Source organism: Ovis aries, chromosome 21 (assembly GCF_016772045.2).
Source record: "Ovis aries strain OAR_USU_Benz2616 breed Rambouillet chromosome 21, ARS-UI_Ramb_v3.0, whole genome shotgun sequence".
NCBI classification, from domain to species: Eukaryota; Metazoa; Chordata; class Mammalia; order Artiodactyla; family Bovidae; genus Ovis; species Ovis aries.
In genome coordinates, this window is record NC_056074.1 from 43576524 (window position 1) to 43594990 (window position 18467).

General features: G+C 54.7%; 1 protein-coding gene across 11 annotated transcripts in view; it reads left to right on the forward strand.

Moving 5' to 3' along the window:
• ANO1 (anoctamin 1) overlaps nucleotides 1-18467 on the forward strand; it is a 192726-nt gene that overhangs the window by 11008 nt on the left and 163251 nt on the right. For 10 of the 11 annotated variants that reach the window (XM_060404121.1, XM_027959873.3, XM_027959877.3 and 7 more), the window contains exon 1: nucleotides 6456-6736. The exons of the other annotated variant lie outside the window; for it this stretch is intronic. In XM_060404121.1, coding sequence (XP_060260104.1) covers nucleotides 6679-6736 — 58 coding nt within the window. In that variant the 5' untranslated portion in view covers nucleotides 6456-6678. Of the gene's footprint in view, nucleotides 1-6455; nucleotides 6737-18467 lie in introns of those variants that run through there. 11 annotated transcript variants of the gene reach the window in all.

The following is an 18467-nucleotide window of genomic DNA, read 5'->3' on the forward strand; positions in this document are numbered from 1 at the left end:
GAAACCATCTGGAACCTGTCATCTCCCTACCATCACCGACACTCCCCACCTCCAGTTTATAGCCAAGAGCCTTGGCATTGATACTCTTTACTCTGAAAAAAAAAAAAAGGCTGTTTTCTTTGATGGGGCATCGATCGTAAATATTTGCACCATTAATTAGAGTCCGTTTAATTCCCCAAACTCAAACAATATGGGCAGCCTTTAAGGGTAAACAGGCCACAAGATGTTAGTCATACCTGGAAGATCACTAGCTGAGTATCTTCCCTCCGGCCCTTCACCAGCTTCATTCTGCAAGCAAACAAATAGACTAAGGCTGAGGAGAGGCCAAGGAGACCCCAGCGTGAACTCTGGATGTAGGAAATAAAAAGGGCTGATTATGGGTTCTTTTCTTTTGTTTCCATGGCCTTCTCGACCCATAATAATGTGTTGCAAGGAGCGTGGCGGGTCCATCCATGCAAATTCCAAATTCTAGAGAAACAAATGGGAGTTTGGTACGGGGCACTGGAAAGAGTTCTGGAGTTGACTAGAAATTTCTGGAACACATTGGACCTGGATATGACTCCCAGTTCTGCCACTTACTTGCTGTGAGGACTTGGGCAAGCCTTGGTCCCCCCTGAGAGTCAGCTTCCTTAGCCATGAGTGGGAAGCATAACTCAGACCTCATGTGGTTGAGGTCACATGGGTAAAGATAACTGTTGTTGTTTAGTTGCTAAGTTGTGTCTGACTCTTTGCGACCCCATGGACTGCAGCACGCCAGGCCTCCCTGCCCACCACCAACTTCCAGAGCTTGCTCAGACTCATGTCCATTGAGTCAGTAATGCCATGCAACCATCTCATCCTCTGTCACCCCCTTCTCCTCCTGCCTTCAATCTTTCCCAGCATCAGGGTGTTTTCCAATGAGTCAGCTATTCACATTAGGTGGCCAAAGGATTGGAGTTTCAGCTTCAGCATCAGTCCTTCCAATGAATATTTAGGACTGATTTCCTTTAGGATTGAGTGGTTTGATCTCCTTGCTATCCAAGGGACTCGCAAGAGTCTTCTCCAGCACCACAGTTTGAAAGCATCAATTCTTTGGCGCTCAGCCTTCTTCACGGTCCAGCTCTCACATCCATACATGACCACTGAAAAGACCATAGCTTTAACTATGAGTGAATATTTAATCCCAGTGACTTGTGTTGCCTGAAATCTCTGAGGCCAAGGCTACTCTCCTGCATCTGAGGGGGAAGATGGACAGCATGGGCTCACAAAGCCTGTGTAATGCCCGGAAGCCATCAGTGTTATTTCTGGTATTTCCCCAGAGGCAGCCCCTGGGCCATAAGTCCTCTACAGACCTGCCTGAGTGCCAACGGGACATGGGGAGAGGCCATGGGGAGAACGCAGTGTGGTCTTCACTCCCCTGGCAGGTACTTGGGGCGTGTCAGGGAGGAAATCTCAGTCTGGTGCCTGGAGCTCCATGCCCTCTTTACCAGGTGGTCTCCCGGGGACTGGCACCATGTCAGGCTCAGGGTCCCCGGGGCATAGACCCCAGGTCGACCTGAACATGGTTGTACTTTTATTGTCCTTTGTCAAACTGTCACCTTCTGTTCATGGCTGGTGAGTCTGATTTTCTATTTCCAATCACAGTATCGAGTTCTTTAAAAATACATTTGATAAGTCTCTAAGAAGGAAGCGTTTGAGTTCCAGCTCTTACCATTGCATGACCTCAGGCAAGGGACTGCTCCTCTCTGAGCCTCAGTTTCCTGAACTGTAAAGTGGGGATGATAATAGAATGGATGGCATAGAGCTAATAACTGTGAAGTGCTTGGAACAGGGCCTGCACACAGTAAATGCTATGTAAATGCTTATTAAATAAACAGACACCCAAGGGGAAGCGCCAGGCAGGTGGCTGCCTCTGTCAGCAGGCCCCAGCACGGGTTAAGGTCTCAGACACAGACCCGCTTCAGCTGTAGTCCTCTGCATCCATGCGGGTGCGCAGGCTCACTCCAGCGACTATGTGCCACAATCAGGAGCCCCTGATATCAGCGGCAAGCAGCTGCCTCCAGTCCCCAGCTGCCTCCAGTCCCCAGCTGCCCAGAAGGTTGGGCTGGTTTCTCCCAGCTCACCGTCCCCTCTCGAGTCCTCCTCCTCCTCCGGCTCCACTCCCCCACTCCTCCCCCCCTCCTCCCTCTCCCCCTGATCCCTCCTCCTCTTAGCCACTGAACTCTGCTCAGCCTTGCCCAGGGCCTTGGGCCATCTTGGGACCCCCTCAGTCCTCGCAGGCACTTTCATGAGACACTTCAGTTCCCTTTCGTTCACTTATTTGTTTATTTTTGTCTGCATCAGGTCTTAGAGTCTTCACTGTGGCATTCGTTGTGACAAACGGGCTTCTCTGTAGTTGTGGGGCTTAGGCTTAGTCGCCCCAGAGAATGTGAGATCTCAGTCCCCCAACCAGGGATCAAACCCATGTCCCCTGCATTAGAAGGCAGATTCTAAACCGCTTGACCGCCAGGGAAGCTCCCCTTCTCAAGTCCTTTCAAAAGGCTTCTTGGAAACAGCCCAGAGGACCATCAATGGATGAATATATAAACAAATGTGACCTCGCCAGACCGCAGGATATCATTCAATCACAAAAAGAAATGACATTCTGAAATGTGCTATAACGTGGATGAGCCTCAAAAACATCATGGGTTTTTTTTAAAAAAAGAAAATTATGAGAAAAGAAAGCCACTGTGGAAGGGATGAGACACAAAAGACCACGTGTGGAGCAGACCCGCTCATGTGAGGGTCACGGATGGATCCTCCAGAGAGGACCGGCGAGCTGACGGTGCCAGGGGCTGGGAAGGGCAGTGGCCCGCCGGGGTCCTGGGTTGTGCTCACAGTGATGGGCATGTTCTCGAACCACCAGGAAAGTCCCAAACGCCACTGAACTGGACTGTAAAATGGCTGATCTTATATTATGTGAAATGCACCCTGATGCTACATTTCTGCCCCCTCCCAAAAAAGGACTTGCTTGCTCAGGTCAGGGCAGCCGCCTGAGCCCACAGTTGGCCGGGCCCTGCCTTCAGACCCCTCCCGCCCCCCGACCCCATCACCTGCCAGGCCACCCTGTTCCTTTCCCCGGCCTCTCCCCTAAAGCCACCCTTAACCCCCAGAAACCCCACCCACCCCAGTTGGCTCCCATGTCAGGGGCCGCTGAGGCTCCAAGATGCCCCCAGGAGCTGCCTTAAAGCGCTGGCAACGTGGCCCTGTCCGCTCATCTGGGGACACAAACATCACCCTCTAATCCAGGGCTTGGGACGCGCCAGGTTCTGGGCTGGAAGTGTCTCTCTCCAGCTTCCCCAAACCCTGGAGAGGCAGCTCCTGCCAAGGCCCTTTTCACCGATACACACTGAGGGGCCAAGAAGCGGCTTGTCCACGGCTGGGTGGGCCCCTCTCCTTCCCTGTGAGGCCCGGGGCTTAGCGCCTCTGCCAGCTTGCTTATCTCCTCAGACTGTACTGGTGCCCAAGGGGTGGGAGACACCCCTTGCACCCTCACCTGCTGCCAGCCCTGAGTAGGGGCCCTGGGCCCTGAGCGAGAGATGCTCAGAGAATCGGACTGGAATGAAAACAGACTTCCCGAGACTCTCAAAAGAGAGCATTCCGGTGCCCTGTGACCCCGGACGTGTTCCAGGGATGAGTGACAGTGGAGGCAGGGTGTATGTGACAGGCTGGGCACCTCCCAGTCTCTTGAGGGGCCTGGGTGACTGCAGGGGACACACAGGGGGATCTGCAGTTTGGGGGGGTTGGCAGTAGGCCCCATGACACTGTCCATCCAGGCAGCTCTGGCCTCTGACCAGCCCCCCGAGCAGAATCGGGGGCAGTGGAGACCTTGACTGGAGTTTGATAAGGTCTGGGGAGGGCTGAGCCTGTCCCAGCCGGGCCCTGGCCTCACCCTGCAAAGCCTATTTAAAACCAGCCCAGGGCCTGAGTGCTGGCCTTCGCTGCAAACTGCCTTCTCCCCCTCCCTCCCTCCCGTCCCCGCTTTGCCGAAAAGGGAAACCATTTTCCATAATTACAAGCATTGTGCCTCTTGATTACTGTATTCCGAAACGAGGGCTGCAACAGCAGGCGCACCCCCTCCCCGGGACAGTCCACTTGCCCCACTCTGCTTTCGACATCAACATCTCCCTGACTGCGCAGGGGGTGGGCGGTGGGGCTCCCCAGAAGGAAAAGGAGTTGGGACCCAGGGCACCCCTTCTTCTAGGGCACCCGCTCCCTGTCCAGGCCACAGGGGAGCCCAGCCTGGCAACATTTACCAAAATAGCAGCCGAAACCAATCTTTGTAAAAACGAGCCGGTTTGGGTACTTACTGAAATATCTTTTAAAACTTGATAGGATGAAATATCTTTTTTAAAAGGGTTTGGATCTCCGACGGGCTCTTTTGCATATGTTGGACACAGCTGAAGGGTTTCATCAGAACGCAGCTTAATTGGAGCCAAGAAATGAAAAGAAGAAAAATGGCTTCTATCAGAATGAATCAACATCTATTAATGGCTGTTTAACATATTTCGGCTAATAATAATACGTTAAATAATGTGCGTTTTAAACCTGGCTAACTAGACAATAGCTCTTCTCTGCCCTCAAAAGGTAAACAATGATGGCTAAAAATAGCCCCAGGACCTATTTACATTTTTTTCCTCCTGAGCGTTTTTTTGGTTTATAGTTCATCATTCCAGGGGTTAGAATTCTAAAATTTTCTCTGTGTATTTACACAACGGAGCTATTGCTATGTATCACGTTGGCTATCAGACCTTTCCAAGAAAAATGAGTTCGTATCTGGACTCCCACACAACAGTGGTTTGGGTCAGCTGGAAGGGCTCTGGGAGATTCACGCGGCCCCAGCAAGGGCCCCTGCAGTGCCTTTTCTCCATGCAGCCTCCCCTGCCCTCCTGGGTATACATCTGGGGTACACAGCCTCTGGGCAGCCTCTGCACAGAGTGACCCTCCGCAGCAGCCCTCCAGTGCCTCAACGCCCAGTTTTTCAGTCCAGAGAAAAACTAGATAAATACCAAGGACAATCCCAGGTCACCTCTCTCCCTGACCCCCTGAGAGGAAGGAGGCCTGAGTCCCCTCTCTGTACACAGCCCTTGGGGTAGGGAGCAGGGGAGAACTTTCCAGCAGGAAGCACTTCTTTGTGGTTTTGCTGCTACTAGAGCGTTTCCACCGATCGGTACACATGGGTACCAATCCCAGCAGGCCTGGCAGGGTTGGGGGGGTCGTCGGGAAGGACTGGTCATCTATCCTCAAGGAGGCATAGACGGCTTTCTAATGGATGTGGTCTGTCCCCACAGAGGGGTCAGGTCCAGTCTCCTCCCCGAGCCAGCCAAAGCCAGGGGCCTCACGGAGTGCTTACTTGGCAGGGGAGCTAGGGGTCCCCAGCCTGGGTGAGTGGGCTCTCAGCACCAGCCTGGCTCCTCCTCGGGGTGCAGAAAGTGGGAGGCGGCCTTTCAAAAGGCGAAGCAGTCTGCTCCTGTCCCACCACTGCCCTGCAGTGATCAGGGAGCAGCTTAAGAGAACGTTTTGTTTAAGGCAGTTCTGCCTCAGAATTGATGGTATTTATCCAGAGATGTCAGGAGTGTGAGGTCTGGAAAGACACAGGAGGCGCCTCGCCTGAGGTGCTCTGCAGGCTCCTGGTGCCCACATCACCGCCGCCGGGGAGGATGCTGGCGTGTCCAGACCTCACCTTCTAAACAGGAACAGGGCTAGAGAGTGGTACCTCCGGCTCCCAGCCCTGGGCCAGCCTGCAGGACGTGGGGGAAGCCGCTGCGGGCACCCCTGGCTGAGTCCTCTTAGCCTCGCAGGCTAGAATCCTCAAATAACAGGAGTTTTCTCCTATTTGGGAACAGTTCTCACATTATTCAGACTCCCAAGTTCTGCATAGGTGAGGGTTCAAGTTCAAGCCAGGCACTTGCGCTGTAACATCCTGATCGCCTTAGCTTCGCTAGGCTGCAGGACCTCCGGCCTCTGACAAGTTGAGAGTGATGACTTGGGGTCCCGCAGCCTGGGGGAGGGGGTAGCGCGCTCTCCGCTGACGCCCCACGCTGTGCGGGTCTCTCCGGACTGGGTCGTTGCCTCCTCTCCGCCACCCCCCGCCCCCTACCCCCCCCCCTCAGTCAGCACCCCTTCCCGGGGCCCTATCTGGGGGCCCGCCGAGCACAGCGGCTCAGGGCTCCACTGTTCACCCCGACTGATAAGCGGGTCAGACAGCGGGTGGAGACGCTCCCCGCAGAGCGGGAGGCCGGGGCGGGCGGGACCCGCGGCGGATCGCCGCCGTGGCTGCTGGTCTCCAGCGTCCCGCGCGCTCCCTCGGTGCCCGGTGGCCGCGGGGGCAGTCGCGCTGCGCGCTGGGCGGGGCGAGGGCGGTGTCCGCAGGTGGCCCCGCGGGAGGGTGGGGGGCAGGGAGCGGGCCGGGACCCCCTGCCCGGAAAGCCGAGGGGGAGGAGCGGCTCGGCCGTGCGCGAGGGAGGCCAAGTTTGGCTCCGGCTCGCGCGGCTTCGTGTCCTGCGGCTGGGGAGGCGGAGGGGGACCGTCCCCTCCCGAGTTGGGCTCGGACCCCGGCGCTCAGAGCCGCTTCAGACCTCTGGGGGGCACTTTTGGTCGCCGCTCCTCTGCCGGATCCCGTGGTCCGGGGCGCACCGGAGCCGGGCAGTGAGCCGCGCCATGCTGGAGGACGACATCAGCCTCGAGGCACTGACCCCCAAGGAAGCCCCCGCAGCTGGTGAGTATCCAGGGCCGGTGCGAGGGGCGGGGGACCCGGGTGTGGCTGCAGCGGCATGGGGTCTTTCGGAGACAGTGGCTTCCAGGGACTGAGGGGCGTGCAGGGAGCGGGAGACAGAGACCCCTGCCTCCGGTAGCGCGGACGTCTTTCGCGAGCTTTTGGGTGGGGGCACTTTGTCAGGCTCGGGTCACTGAGGGCACTCACAAACTGACAGCGGACGGACGGACCGCGAGCTGGGCGGGGCTGGGGGCGGCCGCGGCCCCCGGGCCGGCATCGGCGGCCGTGCGGTTTCCCATTCCTGGGACAGAATCGTCCAAGCCCTAGGCGGATGGAAGGTTTTCGGATGTTTTTACAGGCGCTATTAATACACATAATATTTCCGTGCTGTTCCGGAGATTTATTTGCGATATAAAGTAACTACTATGACTTGAAGTCATAATGGAAACTGCGTCGAAACTTGGAGGGGGAGGCAAGTGAGACTTGGACGGCAGTTGGGAGGGGGAGTCCCTGACTTCCTCCACCCCTCCCCGCGCATAAATCACGACCCTGGCTATTTTTGTACCAATAATTTTAAAATAAATGACCCAAGCCATGTTTCCTGGATGATTTTTCCCCTCCCAGTTCAGAGGTTATTAAATAAACCTCGGAGAGGGACATTGACAAGGGGCTACAGCGGACACTTGGCTTTAATTACACAGCCGAATTCCAACCGGGGGCGCCCTGGTTGGTATGCTGTGCCCGGTGGTCAAAGCCACCTGCAACCAGGAGCCACTAAGGAGGAAGCCCTCCTCCTTGTTCCCTGGTCGCTCCTCCTTCCCCCATCCTTCACCTCTTCTGGGGCTGGGGGATGCCCATGGAGAAACTTATCCTGGTGTCTGCTTCTTAAACAGCCCCAACTGGACTTCTTTCTAGAAATGACACCGTACCCATCAAAGTCTTTCCAGGAGCAACAGAGAAGGCACTGCCAGCCAGAGTGGGGAGGCCAGACCTGGGAACTGGGAGGCTTGAGAAAGTCAGCCAGGAGGGCCTGGCTGTGCTGGCGCAAGGGGCCGCCTCCAGGTCCCTGTGGACATGATGCGTTCATGAGTTCCGAACTCAGCATCTGTGAGTGGCTAAGCAAGCTCTGGCCTCCTGCTGGGCACCGAACTAAGCCCTTCACACGTTTAACCCTCAGCCTAGCCCTGCAAGCTGGGAGCAGAGTCATCCCCATTGTGCAGACAAAGAAACTGAGAGCACACAGGTAGCTCACGGGGCTACCGAGACTGGAGCCCAGGACGACGCCGGGGTCCAGCTCCCATGAGATTTCTGGTCCTCCCATACCCCCCACCCGGCAGAATCTCCCACTGGTGCGGCCGGAGCTGTGATTGCTGCACACAGGAGAGTACTAGCTGGGAGGGGGGGGAGGGGGCGGGGCTTGCTCTTTGGTTTTGAGAGCCTTTAAATTGGGGGCGGGCCATATCTCTGATGTGAGGATCCCGGCAGGCTCTCAGGACGGTCTGATTCAGACAGGCTCCACCCCTAGAGGAGGCTTTCTGCTCCTTTCACTTGTGTCTCAGCTCTGTGTGATGGGCAGGGGTCTCGCCCCTCTTCTCCTGCTCTGGGCTTCAGCAGTGACAGGTCTAAGACCCTAGGACTAGAGCTCCAACCTCCATTCCTGGGTTTGCCACCGGGCACCCGGTTCTGCCACAGCCAGCATGCAAGAATGTGGGCAAACTCTGATAGCATCACCCTTCCTCTCTAGCCGTCTCAGTAAAGCTAAGGCCCCGAGGCCACATTGGCATGCGCAGGTCCATAGGAAGTAATAAAGCCGCAGAGGTGGAGGATGGAAAGAGGCCTTAGTCTCCTCTTTTGTCTCCGAGCCAGGTGCTGAGGCCCTGACCGCAGACGTCCTCACGGGGGATGCAGCTGTGGAGAGCCTGATTCTGAATCCCAGCTTTGCTGCGTGCGGCTCTGTGACCTTGCTCAACCTACCCAACCTCTCTGTGCCTTAGCTGTCCACCTGGAGGGTTTGAGTCTACAGCCTTTTTTCTATTCCTGCTCTGCTGTGTGCCTGAGTACTGCCCCTCCCCCCTTCATCACTACACGCATCAGTCCACAGCCCCAGGCGTGACGTCCTACCCAGCGTCCTGAGACATCCCAGGACCAGCTCAGCCTTGCTTCCCTGCAACAATCGCTACAGATGCTACCTCCTTCTCTGCCTTCTTTATAAGCTCCCTCGTTGTTTATTAATAAGGTATTTATTCACAAGCCCATGGTCTGCACCTCCCACAAGGGCAGGTGGAGTTAGGGCGATGTGGACACAGGCACCCCTCCCCCAGGACATGTCTGCCCAACTCACTCTTGCTCATCCCTCAAAACCCTGCTGGGATGTCCCCTCCTCTTGGAAACCAGCCCATGTGCCTCTCTCCACTGATGGCTCCCTGGGCATGGGGAGCAGGAGGGAGGGCTGGTGGGTAAAGATGGTTGTTGGTTGAGCAGTTTGCTGTGGGCCTGGCATCATCGCAGTGATCCTCACCCACTCTGTGAGATGGGCCCTGTTGTCTCCGCATTGGTGGATGAGAAAACCGAGGCATGGAGAGATTTCTGAAGGTCACAGAGCTGAGAAGCGGCAGATGCAAGATCCGAACCCCAGGCAGCCTGGCTGTGCCTGGTCACCACACGCTGCTCCCCACTCGGAGAGGATAGGAGGGCTGGCCCCCTGAAACTTTCACTTGCCTGTTCAGCAGACAGCTATGCAAGGCCTGCAGGGTGTCTGGCACTACACCCTCTGGGCTTGGGACACAGCAGGGGACAAAGCAGACACAGTCCTGGCCTTCGCAAAGCTTTCTTGACCACGTCGAAGAATTTGGCATCTCGTATGCTGGCTGCTGATGAATCCAAGAAGAAAAGTGGAACAAAATCGGGGGCGACTTTCAAAAGGGTGGCCATGTGCCCGCTTGGGCAGTGCATATACTAGAGAGGGTGGCTGGAGAAGCCCTCATCGGGAGGCAGCGAGGGGCTGCGCACCTCGAAGAGCTGGAAGAGGGAACAGCCAGTGCAAAGCCTCACGCCTGGAGCGCCCGAAACACCAGGTGGGCTCATGGAGTCCAGAGGGAGTGTGAGAGGCAGTCCGGATGGCCATGGGCCCCTGGAGCCTCTGGAAGGGTCTAGAGTGGATCCAGGTTTGGGCAGGATCCCTCTGGCCGCTCTGAAGGGGAAGAAGGGGAAGGCTGAGGCGGGGAAGGCAGAAGCCGGTCCGGAGGCTCTTGCAGTAATCCAGGCGTGAGTCGCTGGTGACAAGCGGAGGGCAGTCTCCGGGCGTGTTTTGAGAGTAGAGCAGACAAGAATTGACCATGCATCACATGGAGGGTCTGAGAGTAAGAGAAAATTTAAAGAGCAGCTGCAAGATTTTTGGATTGAGCAGGAGAAACAGGTGTGGGTTAGGATAGGTGAGGGGCTCACCTTTTTGGTTTTTTTTTTAGTTGACATTAAACAGAGATACCATTTTCATCATTTTTAAGCATACGAATCAGTGGCATTCAAGTCCTTTTCGAATGTGGTGCAGCCATCACCACCATCTATTTCTAAAACTCTTCTTATCATCCCCAAACAGAACCTGTGTGCTTATTAGGCAATAACTCTCCGTTTTCCTCCCCCACCACCAGGCCAGGGTAACATCTCCCCTACTTTCTGTCTCTATGAATTTGACTATTCTAGGTACTTCAGAAGAGCGAAATCACACAGTATCTGTTCTTTTGTGTCTGGCATATTTCATTTTACATGCTTTCAACATTCAGGGTATCAGAATTTCATTCCCTTCTATGACTGAATAACACTGCATTGAATGTGAGACCACATATTTCTTATCCATTCATTCAATGGACACTTGAGTGATTTCCCCCTTTCGGCTATTGTGGTTAAAGCTGCAACAAAAATTTGCATTCAAGTGTCTGTTTGAGTCCCTGTGTGTTGTTGCTAATTTGCTTCAATAGTATCTGACTCTTTGCGACCCCATGGACTGTAGCCCGCCAGGCTCGTCTGTCCATGTGATCCTCCAGGCAAGAATACTGGAGTGGGTTGCCATGCCCTCCTCCAAAGAATCTTCCAGGCCCAGGGACCAAACCCATGTTTATTAAGTCTCCTGCATTGGCAGGCGGGTTCTTCACCCGTAGCGCCACCTAGGAAGCCTTATTTGAATCCAGTTTTCAGGTTTTTTTGAATATGTACTCTGAAGCAGAATAGCTGGATCATATCCTTAACTTTTTGAAAAACCACAGCTGTGGCACCATTTTACACTCCTTCCAGCAGTTAAGAGGGCTCCTCTTTCTTTCCATCCTCAGTGCATGCTTAGTCACTCACTCATGTCTGACTCTTTGCAACCCCATGGACTGTAGCCCACCAGGCTCCTCTGTTCTTGGGATTCTCCAGGCAAGAATGCTGGAGTGGGTTGCCATGCCCTCCTCCAGGGGATCTTCCTGACCCAGGGACTGAACCCAGGTCTCCTGCATTGCAGGCAGATTCTTTACCATCTGAGCCACGAGGGAAGCCCATATAGCCGTTGTTTAGCTGTTCAATTTCTTTGCCCAGTTTTTAGGGGTTGTTTGTCTTCTTGTTGTTGAATTGTAGGAGCTCTTTATATATTCTGGATATTAAATCCTTGCCGTTATAAGATACGCAGATATTTTCACTCCTCCTCCAGCTGGCCTTTTCCCCCTCGGAACTGTGTCCTCCAACACACTTTACACACAGGGAGTGTCTCTTCTCTGCTGTCACGTGACTCATGGAGGAAGCTGCCTGGCACCTGCAGTCTGATGCATAATTCAACTTAGAGGCAGATGGTGCTCCATTTGGGGGCCATCTACAGTGCCGGGAGCTGGAGATACAGGGTAGCCATGTCATGGAGTTTGCAGCCTGTGTTGATTTACGTTGCGATGTTCATTGTGGAAGGCGCTGATTCAGGCTGAGTAAGCCCTGTGTGCTGAGGACCCGCCCACCCAACTGTCCCACCACCTGCCTCACCTGAGCTGTCCCTTCCATCAGACACTCGACGGGTGGCATGGGTCACGTCTGCCTCACTTGATGGGCCCATTCTGTAGCCCCAGCACAGGGCTTGGTGGAGGGAATGGAGGATAACTGACGGTTCCTGGCCACTCATCCTGTTTTAGGCACTGTTCCAAGCCCTTTACGTGCGTCACTTCCTTTAATATTCACTTGATGTGTTGGTAACGCATTAGTAATATCACAAGCCCCTTGTGACAGACGAGGATACCAAGGCACAGAGACACCAAGTAACGTCCCCAAGCTCGCGTAGCCGAGGGCGCCCTGGGTGTCAGCGTGGCTGGAGGTGGGAGGGATCCTGAGACTCAGGTCAGTGCTGGGGCTACTGGATGAGGATCTGATCTGGGTCCCCAGCTCCAGATGTGTGGTCCTCCCCAACTCGCTGATGCCTCCCCAGCCCTCTGACCGGGAGGCAGTCCTCGGGGTTGGGGACTGGGAGCCCTGCTGCTGCTGGAACCCCCGCCAGGAGCCAGGCACCTCTCAGCAGCTCTTCCTCTCCCGAGCCTGGCTTTGCCTGGCTTGGGTGCCCCCAGCAGCCGGCAGGGCCCTCTGCCTCCAGCACTGGGCACACGTGTCAGGGTTTTCACGCTGCGTAATGAAGTATCAAAAGCTTTCCGACCTTCAGCAATCCATTTGACCACGGTCACGTGGCCACTGGGTAGACAAATTACTAGTTTCATGCATTCAGCCCTCGGAGGGCCTGTGTGTACAGTAGATGTCTTGCCTGGTAAGCCAGGCTTCTCATTTGCAACCCAGGGGTCCCCTCACCTGCCTAGGGGTTTTGCACCTCGATGCAGCCCCGCTGGGCTCTGGGTTCCCACATGCACAGAGGAACCCCCAGGCGCCACCCCTGCCGGGCAGCCGGAAACTCCTCCCTCCGGCTGTCCCCCTGTTTGCCTCTCTGCATGGAGGGCAAACGTTCCCCTTGACACCCAAGGTTTAATCCTTTCCTTTTCACACTAAACCGCAATGATTGCTGCCCACGTACGGCCTCAAGCGTATAATGACTTTTTAATGCATTTACATGGCACTTCTTTGGAGAAGTCTGAACGCTCTGTTTGGGATGGAAATGGAGCTACTGATGTGAGCTGTTAGAATAAGGCATAATTGAGCATACTTCTTTTTTTTTTTTGAGCATACTTTTTATTACATTGTTTCCTGGTCAGAGAACGGCTGGGGACTGGGGGTTGCAGGGGAAGGAGAGTGAGTGAAAGTCCAGTCTGTCCGCGGGTTCCCACTGCAAACTCTGCTGTTGAGGACGTCGGGCTCCGGGCTGGAGTGGGGCCTGCAGAGTATTCCTTCCTAAGCCCAGCCCTGTCCTCAGTCCGAGGGGCTCAGATCGCTCCCCCGGCTCTGTGTGGTGCTGTCATGCTTCCGCTCGGCCCGCCTCCCACCCTCCCTTTACCTGGTCCGGTTGATACCAGTTCCCACGCACCCCTCAAAGCCTCCCCAGCTCCCCGCGTCTGTGCTACCCACTCCTCAATTCCCTGTTGCCTCCAGGTTGGCCCCTCCTCCCCACTGCGCTGGACCCCTCCAGCCCTCACCTGGCCCACAGGTGAAGCTCACCTGCCTCTCAAGGTTCCCTCTCACCCCCAGCCCTTCCCCTCGCTGTTCAGCCTCACTCACCTTCTTCTGGCCCTTCATCCCCTCTTTCCTGCTCCCTGGGCTCTTGGCCATTTCTCCCTCCAAGCTCCATCACCTCCTCCCGGAGGCCTTCCCTGACTGCGACGGCCAGTGGCGTCTCAGCACCTCTCCCCTGACCACTCACCCAGTCATCCCTGTACCCGCTGCTAGGGGTATCCTATCAGCATGGCTCTGCCCGCACTCTGCAGAGTTTCAGAAGGCCAGGCCTGAGCTGGGTTTTGCCAATTTGGTTTTACACACCTTGTTTGTCCTTAAACCCCTAAGACCAGAACTTGGAGGAGGCTGGGAGTGGGCAGGTGCCCAGGCCAGCTCAGGACACCTTTGCACATTGTTCATAGTCTCAGATGGCCTCCTGGGAGTTAGGTGTATTTCATTTGTGTGCTCTATGAAAAAGGAGTGATTTTAAGCAAAAAACACTCCACTGTGGACACTGGTATAGCATGGGAAGATTTCCCTTTGATAATCTTATCAATTTATTCAGTTCTGGCTCTGCTGCGTCTTTGATGCTGCACGAGCTTTTCTCTAGTTGTGGTACGCGGGTTTCTCTTTGCGGCGGCTCCTCTTGTTGCAGAGCTCGGGCGCTGGGGCATGTGAGCATCGGTAGTTGCGGCTCCCAGGCTCTAGAGCATAGACTCAATAGTTGGGGCGCACAGGCTTAGCTGCCTCAAGGCCTGTGGGATCTTCCTGGACCAGGGATCGAGCCTGCATCTGCTGCATCGGCAGGTGGATTCTCTACCACTGAGCCACCGCGGAAGCCCCGAGAAGGTTTCCCCTTAATTGATAGGCAGCTGGATGATAGATGCATATAGCCTAGATAGTATAGATAGATAGTCTGCATATAGTCAGGCAGATGATACGGAGATCGCTCTACATAATGTGTTTTGTATAACATATACAACCTCTCTATATTGCTGTTGTTCAGTCACTTCCCTGCTGGTTCAGACGGTAAAGAGTCTCCCTGCCACGTGGGAGACCCGGGTTTGATCCCTGGGTCAGGAAGATCCCCTGGAGAAGGAAACGGCAACTCACTCCAGTACTCTTGCCTGGAAAATCCCATGGACGGAGGAGTCTGGTGGGCTACAGTCCATGGGGTCGCCAAGAGTCGGACACGACTGAGCGACTTCACTTCCTATTCAGTCATTGAGTTGTGTCCGGCTCTTTGTGACACCGTGAGCTGCAGCACCCCAGGCTTCCTTGTCCTTCACCATCTCTCGGAGTTTGCTCAAACTCATGTCCGTCGAATTGGTGATGCTATAGATTTTATTGATTTTTTAAAATATTTCTTTATTTGGGTGCACCAGGTCTTAGTTTTGGCACATGAGATCTCACTCTTTATCGCAGGACGTAGGACCTTTAGTTGCAACATGTGGGTCCAGTTCCCTGACTGGGGAATCAAACCCAGGCCTCCTGCATCGGGAGCACAGAGTCTCAGCCACGGGACCGCCAGTGAAATCCCCTGGGCTATAGATTTTAGATCGTAGCCATCAACCTATGAAACCATCTTAAGCTGAATTTACCACATTTTATCATATGCAGACTCTTTCTTAATTCGTATTTTAACATCAGCATGCCTTACACCACCGACAGTTGGTTGTGGTTATAAATTAAACAGTATGTGACTAAGAATACAAACAATTTAAACCTCTCTCTCGGCCAAAGCTCCAAGAGTTGTTATAAGTGTCCAGCTGAGCCATAACTTGAGTCTTGACCTCAGCTGACCACCTCATTCACACACAGAGGCTCTCCAACTTCCATCTCGAAGGGGAAATCTTTAAGTAATTATGTCTTTGATTTTAGTAAATAGTCATCGGAACAGGTGTTCTTCTGCCCTTAAAGAGGCTAACGAATGCCCTGGATCCCCTCCAGGGACCCTGGAATGAGAAAGCCAAGAAACAGGGACTCAGAGAGGTTGCGTGATTTTCCTGAAGTCACACAGCAGTTTGGTGACAGAGGTGGGACCAGAGCTCCTGTTAGCTTACTCCAAGTCCAGCACTTTCTCCCCTCTTCCCAAACCTAAGGAGGAGGTTAGAGTCGACAGATAATTAGCCTTGAAAGTCCCTTCGGGAGGCTGCACTGGGGACCAGCCTTTAAGAAAGGCCTGGCGTCACCTGTGTCTCCGGCCACTTTGGAAAGGACACCGTGTCTTTGGCTGGTGCCGGGTGAAGTTCAGCCTCTACGGTGCAGCGACTCTGGAGAATGCGCTTGGCTCCTCTGGGGCTGGGGTCCTGGGGGAGGTGGGTGATGCCCGCGCGCTGAAAAGCTCGAGGGCACGAGAGCTGAACAAAGAACAGCGGGTTCACGTCCCTGGACTCGGGCTCCCTGGGAGGCAGGTGGTGGGTGGAACGGCCTGCAGTCTTTGAACATTTGCTCTTATCGCTGTTCTTTTGGGTGGGGAGGAGGGGATAGCCGTCGCAGCTGCGAACCCACCAGGAGAGTGGGGATGGTCCCCACATTCTGCTGCTTCACATTCTACCCTTAATCCTGCCTTTTGGATAAAACACTCTCCTCTGTCCTCCCATCCCTCAAACAAAAGATTATCGCCAGTTTAAGGACATCCCTGGTGGCTCAGCAGTAAAGAATCTGCCTGCAATGCAGGAGCTGCTGGAGACTCAGGTTCGATCCCTGGGTCGGGAAGATTCCCCTGGAGGAGGAAATGATAGTCCACTCCAGTATTCTTGCCTGGAGAATCCCATGGACAGAGGGCGCTGACGGGCTCCAGTCCATAGGGTCGCAAAGAGTCGGACACAATTTAGCGACTAAACAGCAACGACTACATAGAGTAAGATGCCCAGATCTCAAGTGCTATTGGTTCTAACAGAGCTTCCTACACCTGTGTAACCCATACCCGTTAAGATACGAAATATTCAGGGGCTTCCCTGGTGGCCCAGTGGCTAAGAGTTTGCCTTCCAATCCAGGCGACACAGGCTCAATCTCTGGTCGGGGAACTGGGCTTCCACTTGCCGCAGGACAACTAAGCCCGCCTGCCACCACAACTAAGACTCAACGTAGTGAAATTAAAAAAAAAACAAACATGAAATATTCCTGTTGCCCCCAGACAGTGACCTCACACTCGTCTCCCATCAACTGCCCATCCCACCCCCACCGTGGACAAATTCTGCCTGCTCTAAACCTCTTATAAATGAGAGCACAGGGTGAGAACTCCCCCACGCCCAGCTTCCGGCGCCCGGTACGATGCTTTGTGCAGGGCAGTGGCAGTTCTACTGCTGGGTCCGTCCTGTCGTGTGGATGGACCGAAGGCTACTGCCCATCCTCCTTGAAAGATTGGTTGTTTCCAGTGTGAAGCCTTTACGAATGGAGCTTCAGGGAACAGTGCTTTTTATGGTCATGCTTTCATTTCTCCAATAAGTGCCTCCAACTGAAATACAGGGGTCGTAAGATAAACGTGTTTGACTATTTAAGAAACTGCCAGTGCTGCTTCGTCACTCATTAGTGTCCAACTCTTTGCAACTCCGTGGACTATGTAGCCCGCCAGGCTCCTCTGTCCATAGGATTCTCCCGGCAAGAATACTGGAGTGAGTTGCTGTTCCCTTTTCCAGGGGATCTATCTTCCCCACCCAAGGATGGAACCCCCGTCTTCTGCATTGCAGGCAAATTCTTTACTGTCTGAGCCACCAGGAAAGCCTAAGACGGGAAGCACCAGGGAAGCAAGAAAATGCCAGCTGGTTGGCTAGGGTGCTTCCCATCCCCCCAAGCAGGGGCTGAGAACTGTAATTAGATCTGATTTATTGGACTGACTTACTATGTGCCCAAACTCCGGGAGATGGTGAAAGGCAGGGAAGCCTGGGGTGCTGCAGTCCATGGGGTCACAAAGAGTCGGACAAGACTCAGTAACTGAACAGCAGCTATCTTCCCCTCCTCCTCCACTGATGTAAACGCCGGGTGGTCCAGGAGAGCATCTCTTGTGTGTCCTGAATCCTCAGCACACCCGCACACAGTCAGTACTCAGTAAACCTTTGCCGAATGCACGCTTTCCCACTTTGCCTCTGCTGCTGGTTGCCCAGGACCCGTGTGGCTCACTGAGGATCAAGTGGACCCGAGTCCCCATCCTTTCGTGAAAGAATCTGAGCGAGGGCACTCCCACGTCCACTTGGAGACTCCTGGGTGGGGGAGGGTGTCTGATAACAGTGCAAAGGGTTTCCTCAAGGACAGAGGGCAGGGAGCCCCAAGTGTCCTGCATACAGCGTAGCCCCTATTGTTGTGTTCTGAAAAGGCCCGGGGGCCGGGTGTAACCAGATGCTCACCTCTGCCGAAGCGAAGTCTCAGAAAGGCACTTAACAGGGAACTCCCGGCAGGCTCTCCATGACCCAACCTTTGTAACTGTAGCCCAGCCCAGCCGGGCTGGACGGGGATATTCAGTGGGGTCAGAGCAATGCACAGTGAGCGCTTGGGGAGAAAGTGGATCGGCACAAGCCGCTCCAAGTCCCGTCTGTGTGTTTGGGCTAGACTTGAAGGAAGAAAATGACACATGCGCCGTTCCTGGGGGAAAGCTTATCAGTGTGTTCTCAGGAGAGTGGCTTGCTTCCCAAGAACCCAGAATCAGATCGGGTGACTGACGAGCATCTTCAAAGAAAGGGCCCAATAAGCACATGAAAAAGCCCACAAGTTCATTAGTCATCAGGAAGTGCAAAGTGAAACCACAATTCGATACCATCCTACACCCACCAGAGGGGCTAAAATGCAAAACGCAGACAATGCCAAGCTCAGGCCAGAGCATGGGGCCACGGCGCTCTCACAGGCTGCCCGCGGGGGTGGGAGCTGAGGCCGGAAACTGGAGAGCTGCAAGTCACTGAGCCAAGCAGACTGGGTGCTCTCCGCTTGAGACGCCTGGCCTTGGTCGTCAAGAGACACACACATGCAGATTCCTTGCAGCGGTGCTCACGGCGGCCCCCAAACGGGAGCCCCTGGATGCCGACCAGCCCTGGGCCAGATGCTTACATGTGGTCCCTGCCCACCCCAGAGCCCTCGGTAGCCCTGGGGTGAACTGCTCACAGCTGCTCCCAACGTTGGGGAGGAATCACCAAGGTCGCGA